Source organism: Protobothrops mucrosquamatus, unplaced genomic scaffold (assembly GCF_001527695.2).
Source record: "Protobothrops mucrosquamatus isolate PMUCROS unplaced genomic scaffold, P.Mucros_1.0 scaffold3593, whole genome shotgun sequence".
Lineage (NCBI taxonomy): Eukaryota > Metazoa > Chordata > Lepidosauria > Squamata > Viperidae > Protobothrops > Protobothrops mucrosquamatus.
This window is the reverse complement of record NW_015389557.1, coordinates 291865-314069: the sequence shown is the minus strand read 5'-3', so window position 1 is coordinate 314069 and position 22205 is coordinate 291865. Positions and strand designations below refer to the sequence as shown.

The 22205-nt window shown below is 41.4% G+C and overlaps 1 protein-coding gene across 1 annotated transcript in view; it reads right to left on the bottom strand.

Annotated features, from left to right (window-relative positions):
- Positions 1-20826: 20826 nt before the first annotated feature.
- Positions 20827-22205, bottom strand: part of LYRM9 (LYR motif containing 9) — a 12408-nt gene continuing 11029 nt past the window's right edge. Inside the window, exon 3 of the mRNA XM_015827292.1 lies at positions 20827-21307. Within this exon, the coding sequence (XP_015682778.1) occupies positions 21290-21307 (18 nt within the window). The 3' untranslated portion in view covers positions 20827-21289. The remainder of the gene's footprint in view (positions 21308-22205) is intronic.

Here is a 22205-nt window from a genome sequence, read left to right as displayed (position 1 = left end):
AATGACAAAGCACTTCTGAAATCTTACCAAGAAACCCAGTTTCTCAAAGGACCAAAACAAAATAAAATAATTTGATCTTGAACCAACCTGCTGAAGCTTGTTGAACATATCCAATCTTTTCCCTTTAGCTTTGAGGCCACCCTCTGTTGCAATTCCTTATCCTAAGAGGAGCAAGGCGGATTGGCACAGAGGCTCTTTTTGGGGAAGGATCCAAGCTGTCTGATGAAGATGCTGCAAGACAAATTCTGGCAGGTCACGAATTAGCAGGCTATAAAAGCAAGAAGGCAAAAAAAAAGTTACTAATGTTAGAATCACAACTGTCTGCTTGGAAGTCCAACTTCAGGGACTGCTAGACAAGTGGATTGCATCTTCGTACAATTATTTATCACTGATCATCTCAGATATGGAGGAAAATCTGCCAGAGAACAGTCAGGGATGATTTTTAAAGTGGCTGTGCCTTGTCTTCTTTTCTGTCTAATCATTTGGTGTTTTAAGTGAATTTTTTTACTGGTTTTTGTACTTGCCTGGTTCTAGAAAGCTGGAAGAGTGTCGTTCTGAGTGGGTTTTATGAATGTGATTTTATGACTAGCCAAAGACACTATTCAGATAAAGCAAAGCTGGAGAGTAATAAGAAAAATGGGGTAGTGATGGTGTAGATTGGCATCTTTCTAGAGTTCAACAAATAAGACCAGAGGGTGTCTATGGGGATTCTCAATCAACCAATTCATGGTCGTCCCAAATGTGCTTTTCAAAAGGCAACTGGACTTTCTTGTTTTTTTTTCCCTTGAAAACATTTCGCTTTTCATCCAAGATCTGAAGAAGCTTCTTGGATGAGAAGGAAAACGTTTTCAGGAAAAAAAAAACCCAAGAAAGTCCAGTTGCCTTTTGAAAATCACCTTTAGGACAATACCAGAGGGTGTTAACAAACTGGTGTCATTACACCCTCACCTGACAATGGTCCCCATTAAATCTCACAGTGATAATAACGCAATAACATCTCAATTCAACAGACCATTAATGAGAATTGTCCATTCAATCCAAATATCTGCTAAACCTGAATTTAATCACTCCCATAGTTACACACTTACTTAAATTGCTCCCATGGTCTGGATTGAAATTAAATTTAACATAGTCAAGAGGAGAATGGTGTTTGTGTTTGTTATTGGTCGCCAAAAATTAGAAGGAATCTGCCAGCACCTTTTCAGACTAACAAATTTTGTTAGAAGTCTGAAAAGGTATTAGCTGAAATACTTTGTGATTTTTGCTTTTTTAAAGAATTTGTATTAACATTTATTTTGAGGCTTACATATGTTTACATTTCTGGCTGAGAAAAGATGCTTCTGATTTTCACAATTCTGCAAGTGAAATTGAGTGAGGATTTGGGGGAGCAAAATGGCTTAGGAGCCACCCCTTCCTTCTCCCCCCCTCCCGCAGCGCTTCTGGAGAGGAAAATCTTGTTTTTATGGATTCATTGTTTGATCATTTTCCATACTTCACCCAATAAGAGTGATTTTATTTGGCAGCGTTTTCCTTTTCTTTCTTCAAATAAAAATGTTGGTGGCTTTCCACAGGCTGCCTGCAAAGAATCTGCACATTTTCTGAGCATCCTGAGATGGCAAAACAAAGGCAGCTCTAAAATGTTTAAAAAGAAATAGCATTGGAGTACCCAGCTAAATGGACAGCCTTGAGATAAGGGCCTGCTGAGGGTTTTTAAAGTAAATATTTGCACTGCAACAAACATATTGGAATTAACAATTCCTAAAGAAGAAGAGCTACTGAAGGCACAGGCTTCCTCATCTGTCACATTCAGGGGATATCCCAAACCAGATCCTGCTAGGAAATATTTCCATTAATTTCAGAATTAAGACGCTTGCCCAGAAATTTCCAACTGACCTATGTAATTTGCTGGGAAATCAGGTTGGGGAGAAAAGTGAATCAGTCCATCTTCTGCCCATCCCAAAATGAATGAACAAATGGATGAAAACCTGACACCACAAACACCGGGGTGGGAAAAATAAATAAAAATGAGTAAGTGAAAACACATGCCAGAAAAGGGGAAATGGGAATTGAGTCTATTTGCAAAACAAGAAATAGACAACCTCAAGTCCATTGCTTGAATTCCCCCAGCCATCATAGGCAACTGACAAACTTTGCTAAAGGAATGGTCAGAAGTTGAGGACTCCCTGTACTGATTGCACTGATTTATTCAGAAATCCATTTCTAATCTTTTACTTATCAAGATTCTGTATTATCGAATTCCACCCCAAACTAAAGATCTATCAATTTGTAGAAAACTCTGGAACTTTATAGTGTTTAATACTGTATCCTCATTGTGTCCCACCCTCACCCACTCCAGTCACTTCTGTTTGGGAATTTGGTGCAGGTGGCAGATCTAGCTGACCTCAGTGATGACAACCAAAAGAAAAGGAACAGAAATATAGTCGCTTCCCTTCTGTTTTTCTCAGTATATATCATGTGCTTTTGTTGGATATTTGCAAAGCAAAGTATGAGAGGAAGCTATGAGTTTTGCAAACTCGCCATCAGATGCTGTCTAAAAGCCACCATGAGCTGTAAAATTGAAAAGCAACATATTGACATTTTCTCAGCCCAGCTCTTTTTTCCCATACCTCAAGCCATAGATATGGTGACTTCAATGGCAAAAACAAAGGAAAGCTGGGATCAGTTCAGGCTATTTTGACTTCTTGCAGATTCTGGCAATTTTTCTAGAGTGCAAAGAATCTACCTACAGCAGCGGTTCTCAACCTATGGGTCACGACCCCATTTGGGGTCGATCAACCATTTCACGGGGGTCGCCAAGCAAGACTGTCCGCCATTTTTTTCCCCTTTTCCGGCGGGTGCCTTACCTCCCTTGAGCTGGGCCAGCTGGTGGTCGGCCTGCTCCGTCTCTGCCGCTTGCCAGCTACGCCTCGGCCGGCGCAGGGGGCGGAACCACGCATGCGCGGCGCTCCCGGGAAGGGAAAGTCCTTGAGTTATGACCGGTTGGGTAGTCCTTGACTTACGATCGGTTTAGTCCTCGACTTACAACCGGTTTAGTCCTCGACTTACGACCGGTTTAGTCCTCGACTTACGACCGGTTGGGGGTCGTGGCATTAAAAAGGTTGAGAACCACTGACCTACAGCAAGCAAAGATGCAACTAACAAACACAGGTAGTCCTGGATCCCACTACTAAAATGGAGCCTTCCAGTGGTGGGATCCAGCCAGTTCGCACCAGTTCAGCAGAACCGGTAGCTAATGTTTTGTTGCCCAGGTCCAGAATGGACGTCCGGAAGCGGCCTCCACACAGAGAACCGGTTGTTCACATATTTGAATCCCACCACTGGAGCCTTCCCATTACAGTCAAAAGTTGTGCTAGCTGTTAAGTGACCCTCTATCCCTGCTACTTCTGATGCAATTTTTAAACAAACCTGTGGGTCATTAAGCAGAGAATGGGGGAGGCCTAACACAGGTATTGCTGTGGGTCTCTCAAGGCTTCCCCCACCCCGAGGTATCCTGTGCTGTATTTCCCACCCCACCAGGTGTCTGCTTTCCACCCCACCAGGCCCCACACTCTCCTCCTCACTTGGCGTTCATCACTGCACTCTTATCTTTCAAAGATCTATTAAATGGAGAACAAGGGGGGCTTCAGAGGCACCAGGGGGGACCTGAGTGGCCTAGAGCAGGACCTGCCCTGGGCCTCAAAAGACCTTACCCCACCCCCTGAGGCACCCTGTGCTCTGCTTCCTGCCTCTTGGAGTACCTGCAGGGCATGGGCTGCTTTCCACTGCACTAGGCTCCACACCCTCCTCCTCACCCTGCATTACCCATTGGGCACTTCCCCTTTGAAGATCTCCAGTCACTAAGCAGAGCACAGGGTGCCTCAGAGGTGCCAGGGGAGGCCTGAGAGGCCTAGCAAAGGCCCTGTCCTGGCCTTCCCAAGGCCTCCCTGAGGTATCCTATGCTCTGCTTCCCATCCTTTGAGGCCCTCCCCTTCCTCCTCATGCTTCCTCACCCATCGTAGACTCAGGAGCTCTGGACTTTGTTAGGAAAGCAAAGCAAGCTGTGCTGTTGCTTGGCCACTGACATGGTCCTGGAAGAAGCCACCATTTTCCAAGCGGTCATATTGAATTGTGGCTACTTGGAAAATGGCGGCTGCTGCTGGGTTGGCAGTGCGCGCTCCAGCAAGTAAGTAGCTTGCTTTGGTTCCCTAACACAAGCTCCACTGTGGGGGTCTGCTGTAAAGTCAAATAGCTGCTGGGCAACCAGTCATAAGTCAAGGACTATGTGTACAGGTTGTCCTTGACTTACAACCAAGAAAGGTCATAAAATGGGACAAAACCCACTTAACTGTCTTGCTTAGCAATGGAAATTTAGGGCTCAATTGTGGTCGTAAATCAAGGACTACCTGTATTTGTGAAGCTATTACTATCCCTTTTCCTATGCAGGGAGAGGCCAATTCCAATTTTTGGAGTGAGCACGTTAATGTGGAGGTTTTCTCAGAACTGAAGTTGACTGTATAGTTGAGGTGAGGATGGGTGTGTGAATGAGTCATGGTTGTCTTGAATTCAGGAACTAGAAGGAGGTAAGGTGAGGTAAGAGTTCCTGACAAAGGGGAAACCAAACTACCCACAAACTCAGCACGTCAAAACATTACAATAGAAAAAGCTTGCTTGGTTGGGCTTTCAAATTCCCCCCAGTCGAATCAGAAATAATTTGTCTCGTCTCTCACGCAGAGGTAATGTAGTAATAGAATCAGAGAAATATGGAGCAGCATTTTCATGCCAAGGTGCCTGGACATTCGATGTCCATTTTAATCTAATTATATCCTGTTTGGTAATAATAATAATAATAATAATAATAATAATAATAATAATAATAATAATAATAATAATGATAAAGTTGGAAGGGACCTTGGAGGTCATCTAATCCAACCCCCTACTCAGGCAGGAAACCCTATACCATTTTGGACAAATGGCTGTCCAGTTTCTTCTTAAAAACTTCCAGTGTTGGCGCATTCACCGCTTCTGGAGGCAGGTTGTTCCACTGGTTAATTGTTCTAACCGTCAGGAAGTTTCTCCTTAGTTCTAGGTTGCTTCTCTCTTTGGTTAGTTTCCACCCATTGCTTCTTGTCCTGCCTTCAGGTGCTTTGGAGAATAGCTTGACTCCCTCTTCTTTGTGGCAGTCCCTGAGATATTGGAACACTGCTATCATGTCCCCCCTCGTCCTTCTCTTCATTAAACTAGACATGCCCAATTCCAGCAGCCGTTCCTTATATGTTTTAGCCTCCAGTCCCCTAATCATCTTTGTTGCTCTTCTCTGCACTCTTTCTAGAGTCTCAACATCTTTTTTACATCCTGGTGACCAAAACTGGATGCAGTATTCCAAGTGTGGCCTTACCAAGGCATTGTAGAGTGGTATTAATACTTCACGTGATCTTGATTCTATCCCTCTGTTAATGCAGCCTAGCACTGTGATACATTACTACTGGTTTTCCCAGTAGTAATGTATGGCTGTGAGAGTTGGACTGTAAGGAAGGCTGAACACTGAAGAATTGATGCTTGTAAATTGTGGTCATGGAGAAGACTCTTGAGAGTCCCTTGGACTGCACGGTGATCCAATCACTCAATCCTAAAGGAAAACAGCTCTGACTGTCCTTTGGAAGGACAGATCCTGAAGCTGAAACTCAAATACTTCGATCACCAAATAAGAAGAGAGGGCTCCTTGGAAAAGACCCTGATGTTGGGAAAGATGGAAAGCAAAAGGACAGCAGAGGGTGAGATGGATAGAAAGTGTCATCAATGCAGTGGGCATGAGTTTGGGCGAACTCCCAAACACGGGAGGATAGGGGAGCCTGGCATGCTGTGTTCTAGGGTCTCGGTCTAGGGCAGGGGTAGGCAACCTTGGCTCTTTTATGACTCGTGGACTTCAACTCCTAGAATTCCTGTGCTGGCTCAGGAATTCTGGGAGTTGAAGTCCACGAGTCATAAAAGAGCCAAGGTTGCCTACCCCTGGTCTAGGGGGTCACAGAAGTCAGGCACGACTTAGCGACTGAACAACAACAGCAAAAATATCCTGTTTCCTTTGAAAAGCAGGACGTGGCCACTTGATAGGCATTAGATAATTCTGCCATTAGACACAGTGAATAATGGGGAACTATAAGACCTTCTCCGATGTTTTTCAAGGTTGATAACTTGAAGATGTGTGGACTTCAACTCCCAGAATTACCCAGTCAGCTATGAATTCTGGGAGTTTATTTATTTAGAAAATTTATATGGCTGCCCACTCACTCTTAGTGACGCTGGGAGGCTTACAAAAAATAAAAACCCAATTTTACAACAATATAAACAATAACACTTATAGCTGTCACAGCATCCCCATGATCATATGATCAAAATTTGGGTGCTTGGTAACTGACATGTATTTACTATGGTTGCAGTGCCCTGGGTTCACATGATTGCCATTTGTGACCTTACAGCCAGCTTTCAACAAAGTCAAGGGGGGAAGCCGGATTCACTTAACAACCTCATAATTCATTTAACAACTTCAGCAATCTGCTTAACAACTTAGCAAAAAAAATATCCTGACTTATGACCGCTTTTCTCACTTACAACAATTGCAGCATCCCTATGGTCACGTGATCAAAATTCCGATAGTTTTAGCATCCCAGGGTCATGTGATTACCATTTGTAATCTTCTCAACCGGCATCTAACAAGCAAAGTCAATGGGGAAGCCAGATTCACTCAATGACCACATAATTCATTTAACAACTGCAGTGATTCATTTAACAACTATGGCAAAAAAGGTCGGAAAATAAGGCACTTACATAACAACTGTCTTTGCTTCGCAACAGAAACTTTGGGCTCAATTGTGGTTGTAAGTTGAGGACTACCTGTATCACTTGTTAGACTCATTCATAAAGATAAATTCTACGCTGGATAAAAATATGAGAATAGGAAGTAGCGATGATGGGGACGGGTCAAAAAAGCTGCTTGTACCATTAACAGTAGAGATAGCCAGCCAGAAAGGGCCAGTCTGAGACCAGCAATTGCAAATTCTCTGCTCCTGAAGCACACTTAACTTTGACCCAGACGGAGCTTGAGACTCAGTCATGTGGAACAATCTTCCTCTTTATGTTACATTTTTTTTTAAAGATAAAAATACACATTTAGCAAGAGCAAGAAGGGTTTTTTTTTTGTTGTTGTTAGATAAAAGGAGCTGAGGAAACAGAGACAACGTCCTGCAAGAGAAATGAATCCACGGACAACAATCACATCCTGCTAAGAACTCTGCTCTATTTTTAAAGGCTGCTCTTGGGTTGCCAGCCCTGTCTACAAGGAGAACTGAAGAAGCTTCTTGGATGAGAAGTAAAACATCTTCGAGGAGAAACAAAGTCCATTTGCCTTTTTTGGGGGGGAAAAAAGCACCTTTAGGACAATCATGAACTGGATGACTGAGAATATCCATAGACAAGGAGACAAAAAGGGCTTTTGATGGAGAAGATTTTGGTTTCAATCGCAAGCAGCCTTAAGAAGTGTTAAAGAAGACCCTATAGGAAAATCCATTCAGCCTGTCTAATGCCTATAGTCTGGACAGACTTTGGGCTTAATAGTATTTTTTTTTCCCCACTCCACCCCAAGATTTATAGGCTGGAGCCCAGAGAGGCAAAACAGTACTCATGAGGAATGAAGTAACATTGAGAAATTGGCACTTTGCACACATAAATCTATTCCACTTTTGACTAGCTGCTTGCTTCGTTTTAGCAGCTTAAATCACAACCTGACTCTGGCTATTAAACCAAAGGGGAAATCTTCAATGATCAGAGATTTGTCCCTCATCTTCCAAGCAATCCTAACTATTTCCTATGCTCTTGGCTGGTATGTGCAATATTATTCTAAGTAGAATAATAGTTTACAGATAGCCTTTAACTTAGAACCACAATTGAGGCCAGAATTTCTGATGCTAAGCAAGAGGGTTGTTCAGTAAGTTGCACCTGATTTTACTCACTTTTTTCAGTGCTGTTGTAACTTCGAACAGTCACTAAATGAATGGTTGTAAATTGAGGACTGTCTGTACTCCAGATGTATTGCAAATGACAAGAAACTTCCCATTTTGCAGAGTTATTGTGCAGACAGGAGCCCTGCTTCTCTCTCCTCTGCACTGAGTTCTTTGGGAATATAATATAATAATAATAATAATAATAATAATAATAATAATAATAATAATAATAATAATAATAATAATAATAATAATAATAATAATAATAATAATAATAATAATAAAAAGTTGGAAGGGACCTTGGAGGTCATCTAGTCCAACCCCCTGCTCAGGCAGGAAACTCTATACCATTTCGGACAAATGGATGTCCAGTCTCTTCTTAAAAACTTCCAGTGTTGGAGCATTCACAGCTTCTGGAGACAGGTTGTTCCACTGATTAATTGTTCTAACTGTCAGGAAATTTCTCCTTAGTTCTAGGTTGCTTCTCTCCTTGATTAGTTTCCATCTGTTATTTCTTGTCCTGCCTTCAGGTGCTTTGGAGAATAGCTTGACTCCCTCTTCTTTGTGGCAGCCCCTGAGATATTGGAACACTGCTATCATGTCCCCCCTCGTCCTTCTCTTCGTTAAACTAGACATACCCAATTCCTGCAACCGTTCCTTACATGTTTTAGCCTCCAGTTTTTATTTTTTAAAGTCCCCGACTTACAAGAATTAGTTTAGTAACCATTTGAAGTTACAACAGCACTGGAAAAAGTGACATAACCATTTTTCACACTTATGACAATTGCAGCATCCCTGTGATTATGTGATCAAAATTCAGACACTTGGCAACTGACTCATATTTATGATGGTTGCAGTGTCCCGGAATCATGTGATCTCCTTTTGCGACTTCTAACAAACAAAGTCAAAGGGGAAGCCAGATTCGCTTAACTACATGTTATTAACTTAACAACTGCAGTGATTCACTTAATAACCAAGGCAAGAAAGTTCGTAAAATGGGGCAAAACTCACTGAACAACTGTCTCGTTTAGCAACTTAAATTATGGGCTCAATTGTGGTCATAAGTTGAGGACTACCTGTAGATCAGGGAGCAAGTACAATATAATGCCCAATGGTGCAAGCTCTCCAAATCTACGTATCTGTTAATGATTACAATAATCAGTGACTGATTGCAAAAAGAATCATGGATTCATGATGGATAATTCAGTGATAATGGCAACAGCCAAGTTAGCTAAGGATTATGGGAACAGAGGTCCAACCAATATAGAGGATACTGGTTGGAAAGGCTGCTCCACTTGTACATTTAAACATAAGTTATATTACAAACAAGATTTTAATTTTTTTAAACTTGCCATGAATGAAAATGTGTTCATTTTTTAATGAAAACTAGAAAATGGTATAATTTCACTCTTGTCCATTTTTGGGGGGGGTTTGGCCACTAAATCATCCTACAAACTGAGGACAAGTCATGAAATATTTGAACAGAAAACAGAAAAAAAAATCTTGCCAGCTCTTTAGGATGGTGCCTAGATGCTGGAGGGCACTAAAATGTGGAAATTCCTCACCCACAAATAAAGAGAACAAATCAGGAAAAAATTGGGACATGAATTTGCATGAAGAAGAAGCTGGAAATACAGATCCACTTGCCCTCTGGGAAAGTCCCATAACCTGCTTTTAAAAAATCCCCAATGAAGGCATAGGTGCCCCCTCCCCAATATGCCTGTCTCTTTCCTGTCATAAAAATAAGAAATTATGTCTAGTCACAAATTTAAAAATAATGGCTGTAATATAAAAAGGTGCAGTTGGCCCAGACCCTGTTGCTTTTCTGAGGGACCTTAAACCATGATTATGTCAGCAGGCCTGGAGAACATGAATAGACATGGAGCTGATCAAGTGATTGATTTGATTGTGCTGCTGCTACCACGGAGAGGAGGGTATGGGTTTTTTTAATGTGATATTTTTAAATGTTGTAAGCCATCCAAAGTCACCTATGTTTGAGTTGGGAAGCTATATAAATGTGTTTAATAAATAATATATTTTTAAAAAACTCGCTATAGTGGCAGGAATGTAAGTGTTGAGAGTTTGTGATGATTTGCTCACAAGTTGGCTGCCATGGAAGGTCTGATAATCACAGAATGGCTGCCTATCACACACCATATTTGAAAAGTTAAATATCCCAGTCTTATCTGGAGAAGACCACTTCTCCAATAGCATTGATGATGTTATCTAGTTAGGTCATGAGATGTCTGCAAGCAATCAACCTACCTTAAAGACCACCAAGGATTCCATGAGACCATGCCTACCTGCCACATATGTAGTCCCCAAAAGTGTAGCTTCCCCAAATCTATACTTGTGGTACTATGAGGAGTATCTGTTGTGAGCATCTTAAAATTGGTTGAAGTTCTTTTGCTGCCCCAAAATGGGGGGGAATAGGAAAAGAGTCACAGAGATGAATCACAGTGGGTCTATATTTTGTACAGTTAGTAACTCAGAATACACTGCAGAACTTCTCAATCCACATTCATGAGTGAGGCATGGCTCTTGATTATTTAGACTCTTTCTCAATTTGAGGACCTTTAAGATGTGTGGACTTCAACTCCCAGGATTCCCCACCTAACACATAATATATAATACTATGTACTACGAGATGGGCCACGACACACAAGGAATTCCTTCAACAGACACATTGACCTACAACCAGCCTACAAACCCCTCGGAATTCAAATCAATAGCACAGCCGATCAGAGACAGCTATCACGTTTCCGACAGATGAAACTCTTCAAAAGAACTTCGAGGCATTGTTTACCTTAAAGAATCTTTTATTCGAGAAACAAAGTATCAGCACTACATAGTCAAAACCAAAAACTAAATTCCCCTCCCCTGGATACAAAGTATCAAAGCACAATTCCCTCCTCCAATAAACAGTCATTAATAGTAGTAGTAGTAGTAGTAGTAGTAAAGTTGGAAGGGACCTTGGAGATCATCTAGTCCAACCCCCTGCTCAGGCAGGAAACCCTATACCATTTCGGACAAATGGCTGTCCAGTCTCTTCTTAAAAACTTCCAGTGTTGGAGTATTCATTGCTTCTGGAGGCAGGTTGTTCCACTGGTTAATTGTTCTAACTGTCAGGAAGTTTCTCCTTAGTTCTAGGTTGCTTCTCTCCTTCACATTCCCCAATTAGCTTGAACCGCAGGCTCTCTCCCCAGCTCTCCAGCCCGCCAAAATCTATCAACTGTGGGCCCAATGACCTTGAGTTCCCACAGCTGAGTTATTATTGTTATGACTAGCATCCCCCTCCCAGCATCAACTAACTCTGAAAGCAATAGAGAAAAATGGCTGCATTTCCATCTATTGTCAAAGCAAGAACATCCGATGTTAGCAGCGTTGACAACAGCCCTGACCTGCAACTGACCCACGCAACCCCTCCCACCAGTACTTTACCTCCCAATGACCCTTTCCTAATGTGACCTCCCCATTACAAGACCCATCACAAGACTCTCACTTGTGATCCATCACAAGACCCATCACAAGACCCTCATTTGACACAAACCACACCTGACCCATCACAAGACCCTGACCTGATGTGACGCTGACCTGATAAGACCTCACCATTACAAGACCTACTGACCACACAAAACAGAAGAACACCGACACTGACATCCCCTAAATTCCACTGGAGATGTTACCTAGCCTGGTAATGAAACGTTTGGAAACCAACCCACAATCTTCGAGAATGTACCTCCACCCTCATCCTACACCCAAGCCACAGATATCCGCCACTATCACACACTGGGTCATCCTTTCAGAGATATTTCCTTATCTAAACAGTGAAAAGGAATGACCATGGGTGGGCAAAACATCAATGGGAGCAGGAGTGACTTCCGATTTCCTGCCAGCTTCCCCATTGACGTTGCTTGTGGGAAGCTAGCAGGGTGTGTTGGAAATCACAATCATATGACTGTGGCTGACTGTGGTGAGGCTGCAGCAGCCACAAGTTTGCAAACACAATTGGTCTGAAAATCTTTGAAATTTAAATTCCACAGGAGTCACGGGCCCTGGATTTTGTACACATTCTTTAAGTTGAGGTGCCTTGATTCAAAAATTGTTGCCTTATGATGCACTGCTTCAGCTAATTGAAAATTACAAACAGTCAAACAGAGAGGAAAGTTTTAATGGTGTATAGATTATTAAATTACATAATTTCAGGTAATATGAAATTATTACCACACTGGTTTCAAAGGGCTTGCCCATTCATCTCTTTTTAATATATACGTGGGCATCAGTGCCTGACAGTTGAACTGCTGTATAGTTCTGCAATGACTAGAAACTTTACAACTTTTCCAGGGTGTTAATAATAATAATAATAATAATAATAATAATAATAATAATAATAATAATAATAATAATAATAATAATAATAATAATAATAATAATAATAATAAAGTTGGAAGGGACCTTGGAGGTCATCGAGTCCAACCCCCTGCCCAGGCAGGAAACCTACACCATTTCAGACAAACGGCTGTCCAGTCTCTTCTTAAAAACTTCCAGTGTTGGAGCATTCACCACTTCTGGAGGCAGGTTATTCCACTGGTTAATTGTTCTAACTGTCAGGAAGTTTCTCCTTAGTTCTAAGTTGCTTCTCTCCTTGATCAGTTTCCACCCGTTGCTTCTCGTCCTGCCTTTAGGCGCCTTGGANACCAAAACTGGATGCAGTATTCCAAGTGTGGCCTTACTAAGGCATTGTAAAGTGGTATTAATACTTCACGTGATCTTGATTCTATCCCTCTGTTAATGCAGCCCAGCACTGTGTTGGCTTTTTTGGCAGCTGCAGCACACTGCTGGCTCATATCTAAGTGATTGTCCACTAGGACTCCGAGATCCCTCTCACAGTTACTCACAGTTATTAAAGATAAAGATTCAGCTAGGCCACTACCAAGCTTTCTGACTACACCATAATGTTATTTATTTGGCCATAAGCATCTAAAGTAAAGTAAATAGATATTTCCTGGTGATATTTCTGTCAGTCTCAGTGTTCAATCTCGCTTCTTCACAGTTTCCTGGTGGAACACACAGAGAGCAACTTTATTTTAACTGAGGGAGGAAATGTCTTTATTCACAAATGTCCATGAAGTATAAAGTACATTATTGTGGCAATCACATCCTTTGTAGAGACCACATCATCCCAAATTACAGCATTCGCGTCAAAGTAGGTGATTTATGCAACGTTAGACACATATCATGAATCGATGCAAGAGGATGCCATTTGTATAATGGCATGCATATTATGCAAATCATGACGCAAATGAGAGAAATTGCTACTGAAATTTGGTTGAATAGCTGCAGAGTCCCTCGCATCAAGGTCCCTCTGAATCAAGGTCTCGCTGTACTTTGTCATGAAGGCTGAACTGCAAAGCAGTTGAGTAGCTCTGCCTTCTCTTAATTTCTGTACTTGTTACATTTTGCCATTTTCTTCCAGTTGTGGGATACGCATTCTTTTCTTTTCCATTTCTTTTGAAGATATCTAAAGATTTAGGATTTAGCAATAACACTTAGACTTTTATACTGCTTTCATAGTGCTTTACAGCCCTAAGCAGTTTTATAGAGTCATCGTTTTGCCCCCAACAATCTGGGTCCTCATTTTACCAATTTCAGAAGGATGGAAGGCTGAGTCAACCTTGAGCCTTCCTCAGGATCGAACTCCTGGCAGTGGGCTCCTGGCAATAAGTAGCTGTAGCATGGAATGCTCTCAAACCTCCTATACTTGGGCGATCTACCAGAACATCAAAAATGATCAAGAACATCACCTCAGTTTCAGCAGCTGCATTTGGATATGGCAATGATCCAAGTTCTCTCCGTCCCTTTCTTTAATTCTTTTTTTAAGATAACATATAATGTAATGTGAAGCATTCCTTCTGGATGTCAACTGCACTACACGCTGAATGCCAAAGGCTATGAGAATTTTTGTTACATAGATCATAGTTATAATCAATTATTGTGATGGTCCTCAGTGAACAGAGGTGGAAGGACTTATATGAAAGGAAGATCATTCAATTGTGCTTCAAGTATATATTTGCATTCCTAGGAATGGAAACTTGGATGCAATCGTGGTTGTTCCTTGTTGTTTTTTTTTACAATAGGCCAGGTTAGCACTATCATGTATTTCAGTCTTGTGTCCCAATGTTTCTGGGAAAGGTGTATGAGAAAGCCATGTTATGGGGGGGAGGAGAAACCCTGAATATCTTCATTATTTATTTATTTATTTTGTTACGTGTTCATTACTTGGTCACTAAGAAAAAAAAGATATTAGGCAATCTTTATTTGTCTAGGTAAATTATGGCTCACACTATCATAATACTTTTTAAATGAATGTAAACAAGAGACTAACTGTGCAAAGATTTGTCATATAACATTATTTGTCAAAAAAAACCCAAACCGATTGCATCAGTTTGCTAATTCCAGATGATTTGTCTCAGATTTTCCAAGGCTGGGCTTCTTTTCAGGATTAAAAATGGGGGTTTCCAAGTATGTGACAGCAAGAATTTACCCTGATCACTTCCACGTCAACATGAAAGGGTAGCCACTGAGAGGAACACACCTTCTCGTAACAGCTTTGGTGGTGTCAAGATGGATTTCTAAAATTCATGGTTAAGACGGTTTCTTTGGCAAGGATATTCATTGCTCTTCTGAGTCAGCTTGGAAAACCCACTGGAGGTTTGTCTCCACTTTCCAAACAGGGAGAGTCTGTAACTCAGAAGCACAGCCAAGACACCGCAGAAATGTACATGGTCACAACCAGATGGTTTTACACTTAATTTTACACCCGTCTTTTGCGTGTTCGTACATACCATTTGAGAGTAATCTATCTATTTGGGAGTAAGCACCACTTAATCATAACAAGGAATTTCCATTACACATATATTTTTGAGATACACACATGTGCACAAGTGCAACATAATAATAACACTTGCACCTGTGTCTGTGGACATGCCTAACCAGCTGCTTCCTGGCTCCAGAGTGTTTGGGGTTTTTGTTTTAAGAAAGAAGACATGGTGCAACTTCAGGAGAAGTTCCTTCCTAGGCAGTTGAAATTGAAATGAAGTTGACAGATGTAGTCAGAGGAAAAGATGTACAGGTAGTCCTTGACCTACAATTCATTTAGCGACCAAAGTTACAACAGCACTGAAAAATGGTCTTGCTTGTTTTCTGAGCCCAGATGAAGGAACCCAGGTGAGAGGTACGTGTGGCCTACACAATCATAATGAAAAGGGAGCAGGGGTTTTGATTGTGTTGTCTCAGTCACAATCTTGAATTGTTTTGATGCCTCTTTTATTAGCTCCCCCCACCCACCCAGCAACCTGCTAATCTAATTTTGGCAGAAAGGTTTAAGCAATGCACAAGGGCACCATTGCAAAGAGATTTCACAGCAAGCTCCCTGGAGTCCAAAAAAAATAAAATAAATTCAGTCACAGACCTTCGAAAGGACGCTACACCTGGGCCAGGGCTGGAGTGGGTAGCTCATTTTTAACAAAAACCACAATCCCAAAGGCCTCACGCAGCCTGCCTTGGTTTTATCAGTCAGCCTTTCAGCTTTTTTCAGGTTTTTAATGAGATGCTGTGAAAAGATGAGGCACCTGCACCATCAAAAGCTCTCAGGAATTAGGAACCCATCCGCAAGAACAAAAATATCTCCCTCCGTCATCTGCTACTGACTCATTCATTCTTCTTCGCACTGTAAGCCAACCCAGGTTTTCTTTCTTTTCTTTATTATGTGCTTCAGTCTTATTAATACCACAAGGTTACCCTCAGTTTTCTCTTTTGAGATATTCATTTCCTCACAACACAACACACACACATCGCCCATGACATAGTGTAGGTTTAACTCCCAAATTGGTTCTTTGATCCCTAATTTCAGAAGTACACCCTCTGAAGCCTGGGATGGTCAGAAGAATAGGAGTGATAGAACTGGATAGGGCCTAAAGATTCCCTGAACTACAAGGCCCATGTCCTCCTGTAGAGCAGAAATACTCCCAATTCCTTCCTCCAAGGTCCCTTGGAGGCTAAAACATATAAAGAACAGTTGCTGGAGTGTCTAGTTTAATGAAGAGATGGACAAGGGGTGATATGATAGCAGTGTTCCAATATCTTAGGGGTTGCCACAAAGAAGATGGAGTCAAGCTATTCTCCAAAGCACTTGAGGGCAGGACAAGAAGCAACGGATGGAAACTAAACAAGGAGAGAAGCAACTTAGAACTAAGAAGAAATTTCCTGACAGTGAGAACAATTAACCAGTGGAACAACCTGACTCCAGAAGCGGTGAATGCTCCAACACTGGACGTTTTTAAGAAGAGACTGGACAGCCATTTGTCTGAAATGGTATAGGGTTTCCTGCCTGAGCAGGGGGTTGGACTAGATGACCTCCAACTCTATTATTATTATTATTATTATTATTATTATTATTATTATTATTATTATTATTATTATTATTATTATTATTATTACTACTACTACTACTACTACTACTACTACTACTACTACTATATTATTATCATCATCATCATCATCATCATCATCATCATCATCTTTTATTCATTAAACATGAACCTCAGTCAACTGAACATTAAAATTGGCTGGCGCGGATGGTTGACACGGGTTGCTACCAGCATCTTAGGTGTCAACCAGGTATCTCCTTAAAATATAAGATGTTCCGAGTAGCGCAGTTTTTTGTAACATTGCTGGAGTTATTGCAGGAAGCTGCAGTTTCTTGGTTTATTTTACAAAGTTGTTGTTGTTGTTGTTGTTGTTATTATTTACTGGAAGATAGCTATCATGACACCCCTAAGTGGTACCCCCTTTTGTGACACTCCTCCCCTTTTGTGTATTTTTTCAGTTCCCACATGGTTCTTGTCTTCCACTCCTTTCATGGGATCATCCTGTGATTTTGCAATCTTATAAATGGTAAACTATTGTTTAATCATAATTTGAATTCTGCAGCTTATCTACATTGCCCGCCCCTTACGTAATTGTTATTTTCTGTATCTCTGTTTCTCAATAAGAATAATGAAAGCCATAATAGAGTGGAGGACATACAGATCTATTCAAGGACCTGTTTGAAGTTATGACAGTGTTGAAAAAAGTAACTCCTCACACTTACGACTGTTGCAGCATTCCCAGGGTTACGTGATCAAAATTCAGGACTTGGCAGCCGTCGTTTATTTATGATGGTTGCAGCATCCAGAGTCATGTGATCACCATTTGTGCCCTATAGTTTATTCACAATATAGAAGTAATTAACCATTTCACTCTTTTGTCTTTCCATTATAGCCCTGCGATTTTTTTGTAGTCTCCCATCCAAGTTGTAAACAGGCCTATTCCTGCTTAGCTTCTACGCCAGAAGTCTTCAAACCTGGCCCTTTTGTGACTTGTGGACTTCAACTCCCAGAATTCCTCAGCCTGCATGCCTGGCTGAGGAATTCTGGGAGTTGAAGTCCACAAGTCACAAAAGGGCCAAGTTTGGAGACCCCTGTTCTACGCCCAGAACAAAATCACCTGCTAAAAGCAAATAAGGAAAAGCAGGCAGGTTTTTGTTATTGTTGTTACTCTAATTTCCTAAATTCATTCACTCCTGACATCTCCAGTTGGAGGGAAAAGACATTATTGTAAAAATTTCTCACCCAGTTATGGTGAGAAAGACATTGAGGATTTTCTATGTTGTCAAAGTTGGCAATACTTTTATTTGACGCTTGGTATAAAAAATGGGGAAAGCATAATATTTTAGGCACCAGTATAAACACACACAAAGATCCCCATCGCATGTCTGCCCACCACAATTACATCATTTGCTGATAACCTTATAATTTATATTTATAGCCAGACGTAACAGCATAAGGTCAGGAGGGAAATGCATGAGTCAGATATATTTAGACACGCAGGGCTTATCCACACATCCTTGCCCTGGGATGAGGTTCTCTCCCCCCCCCCCCAATTTCTGGAAGACAGGAACACATGACGTCATCTTCAAACCACCCTTATCTTTTCCTGAGAGTTAGTGTGATGCAGGATGAACAAGATTTTGACTGTGAAGTTTAGTGGTCAAAATCCCACCCAGCCACAAAAGCTCTTTAGAAATGTGATGATCACTCTTCCTCTACAGCAGGGGTCTTTAAACCTGGCCCTTTTATGACTTGTGGACTTCAACTCCCAGAATTCCTCAGCCAGGCACGCTGGCTGAGGAATTCTGGGAGTTGAAGTCCACAAGTCATAAAAGGGCCAGGTTTAAAGACCCCTGCTCTACAGGTAGTCCTTGACTTACAATAGTTCATTTAGTGACCATCCAAAGTTACAACAGCACTGAAAAAAGTGTCTTATGTCTACTTTTCAGTTACTTTGCAGCATCTTCATGATGTGATCAAAATTCAGATGCTTGGCAACTGGTTCATATTTATGACTGTTGTTGTGTCCGAGGGTCATGTGACCTTCTGACAAGCAAAGGCAATGGGGAAGCCAGATTCACTTCACAACCGTGTTACTAACTGAACAACTGCACAGATTCCTTTAACAACTGTGGGAAATAGGGTCGTAAAATGGGGTAAAGTTCACTTAACAAATGTCTCACTTAACAACAGAAATTTTGGGCTCAGTTTTGGTCATAAGTCGAGGACTACCTGTACTTGATCTTTGTCCTACGCCAGAGACCCCTAGTGTTGTTTGAGAAACAGACATCATGGGGGGGAAAAAGACTTCAGGCTTCAGGTTTTAAAAGAATGTGGAGAGAAAACAAAGGGAGGAGAAGGGGAGAACTTGGGCCAGTCTTTTAGCAGACAACCGAAAAAAAGAATTTAGCTGCTTGTCATACAAAGAATGCCACACTAGATGGGCCAATTTGGAGCTTTATCTTATCTATGGTCTTCTCTCATCGACAACATTCACCTTTTTCCCCTTCCAGAAAATCTGAGATATGCTCAGCCTTTCCAGCTTCCTGTAATTTTGTGTGTGTCGTTGACTTGCAAAATATAATTAGACGGCAACATCTGCTGGAAACAAAACATCCTCGCCAGAGCGGAGGAAAAGGAGTGCCTCCTACCTCTACAGTCCTAAATTCAACGTGGTGCAACTATGAAGCTGCATTTTTCTCAGGGTCTTGCTTTATTGTTTTTGCTCTGCAGCTGGGTTGCGAAATGTTTCCTGCTACTTCTGCAAAAGATACTCAGCCCCTCAGCGATTTGTTTTAATTTTTTTTTTAGATTTATATCCCACCTTTTCTCCAGGAAGCCAAGATGGCTTAGATAGGGATTCTCCTTGATAACAGAATAACAGAGTTGGAAGGGACCTTGGAGGTCTTCTAGTCCAGCCCCCTGCTCAGGCAGGAAACCCTATACCATTTCAGACAAATGGCTGTCCAGTCTCTTCTTAAAAACTTCCAGTGTTGGAGCATCCACAGCTTTTGGAGGCAGGTTGTTCCGCTATCTATGGAGATTCTCAGTCATCCAGGTCATGGTTGTCCCAAAGATGCTTTTTCACGAGGCAACTGGACTTCCTTGTTTTTCTCTGAAGACATTTCGCTCCTCATCCAGGAAGCTTCTTCAGCTCTGACTGGATGGTGGGGAATGAAAGCTGTCTGCGAGGAATATAAATCCTTCCATTCCCCACCATCCAGTCAGAGCTGAAGAAGCTTCTTGGATGAGAAGCAAAACGTCTTCAAAGAAAAAAAACAAGAAAGTCCAGTTGCCTCCTGAAAAAGCATCTTTGGGATAAGTTGTTCCACTGGTTAATTGTTCTCACTGTCAGGAAAGTTCTCCTTAGTTCTAGTTACTTCTCTCCTTGATTAATTTCCATCCATTGTTTCTTGTCCTGCCTTCAGGCGCTTTGGAGAATAGGTTGATTCCCTGTTCTTTGTGGCAACCAATTTGGGTGATCTATGCCCACCCAGAGGTACGTTGGACTGAAAGAGATAAGGAGCTGAAGGTCACCCAGGGAGCATCCACTGCTGAGCATCCACTTTTCTTTTCTTTTTTCTTCCTTTCTTTTCTCTTTTCTTTTTCTTTTCTTTTCCATTTCTATTTTTCTTTCCCTTCCTTTTTTCCCTTTCCTTTTTTCTTTGCTTTCCTTTCTTTATCCCACCTTCATTATTTTGTTTAAATAATTCAAGGTGGCAAACATATATAATAATAATGATAAACTTGGAAGGGACCTTGGAGGTCATCTAGTCCAACCGCCTGCTCAGGCAGGAAACCCTATACCATTTCGGACAAATGGCTGTCCAGTTTCTTCTTAAAAACTTCCAATGTTGGCGCATTCACCGCTTCTGGAGGCAGGTTGTTCCACTGGTTAATTGTTCTAACTGTCAGGAAGTTTCTCCTTAGTTCTAGGTTGCTTCTCTCCTTGATTAGTTTCCACCCGTTGCTTCTTGTCCTGCCTTCAGGCACTTTGGAGAAGAGCTTGACTCCCTCTTCTTTGTGGCAGCCCCTGAGATATCTAATATTCCTTCCTCCTCCAATTTTCCCCACAACAATAACCCTGTGAGTTGAGTTTGGCTGAAAGAGAGAGATTGGCCCAAAGTCACCCATCCTGTTTTCATACCTAAGGCAGAACTAGAACTCACGGTGTCCTGATAATTGGTCCAAAGTCGGCTTCCACACCTAAGGCGGCATTCGAACTCGTCGTCTCCTGATTATTGGCCCAAATTGCTCAGCCAGCTTTCATGTCTAAGGTGGGGCTAGAACTCACATTCTCCTGGATTCACTTCATTTCTCAGCATCAACAGTATTTATTCAAAAAATAAGAAAAATGAGAATTTATTTCTGCCATTTGTTTTTAAAAAAAATATTAAACTGGGTATTCTACAGAGGTGAATGGGAAGGATGAATGTATGCCACAGAGTATCCAAGTGATGAAATCAGCAGCAGTTGAGGCAAATCAAAACTTGGTTTTATTATAGCTTCCAGGGAAAGAGCAGCCCTTGGTCCAAAATTAATCCATCTTCCTGCATGCTAGCAACATATAACAGAGCAATCCTGTGGGAACATGCAATATGTCTTGTGGAAATGCAACCTCATGATGACTCCTGCTCCAAGCCCTGCACAGGCCATGTTATTTCAGCTCAGAAAATTCAATTACTAAAGATCAGTTGCTCTAGACACCTTGTCCCTTATTTATTAAAGGTTGACCTTCAATAGAAAAAGAAGTTGGCTGAATTTGAGTTTCTTCTCTTCCAGTGAACTGGCTACTGTTATAAACTGGTTTCTTCGGTCTAATTGCTTTAAGAAAAAATCTTGGTTTCTCCACCAACTGTTTCTCCTTTACTTTGGTTTCTTATACTAAAAAGGGAAAGGGTGAAAGGAAGAGAGGGAAGAAAAATTCAAAGATGGATATTAATAAAGAAAATTAGTATTGTGTATTAATAATACTAATAGTTAATCTTTACAATCAATGCCTGAGGAGATTCTCAATCATCCAGGCCATGGTTGTCCCAACCTTTTGGGACTTTATAATCAATAAAATATTCATAAACAGACTGACCCCAAAAGCCCCCCCCCCTCTCTCTCTCTCACACACACACACACACAGACACACACAGACACACACACATCTAATTAGCTTATCTATATTATCTAACTAGCTAGCTAACTACCTTATCTATTATCTATCTGTGTAATATTTTATTAAAATTTATTAATATTAAATTAAATTAATATTTTATTAAATTTTATTATATAAAAATTGTTTATGTACAAAGCAGTTTCCAATGACAGAATTTCCCAACGTTTCCGATTTTGCAGTCTGGGGGGTGGGGAGAAGGGTTGGTTCCGCATGAGTGGCAGGCAAGCACGTGCACAACTCCATTTGCACGCACACCTGCCTCTCAATGAAGCATGCGTGTGCCCACTCACCTGCTGTTTGCGAAAGTGAGGACGCACTTATATTTATTTACAAAATTTATATGCCGCCCTTCTCCCCATGGGACTCAGGGCGGCTCACAGCATATTAAAACATCGTACAAAAAAAATTTTCCCCTACTAAAAACCAATTAAAACCCAAATATTGGTAGCTGTGGCTCTTTAAAATCGTTTAAAAATTGTCCCTATTTAAAACTCACCCTAGGTCAGGCCCGCTTGTTGAAAAAGCCATGTCTTGAGGGCGCGGCGGAAGGTTAAGAGATCCGGAATCGTCCGGATCTCGGGGGGTAGTTCGTTCCAGAGGGTGGGGGCACCCACA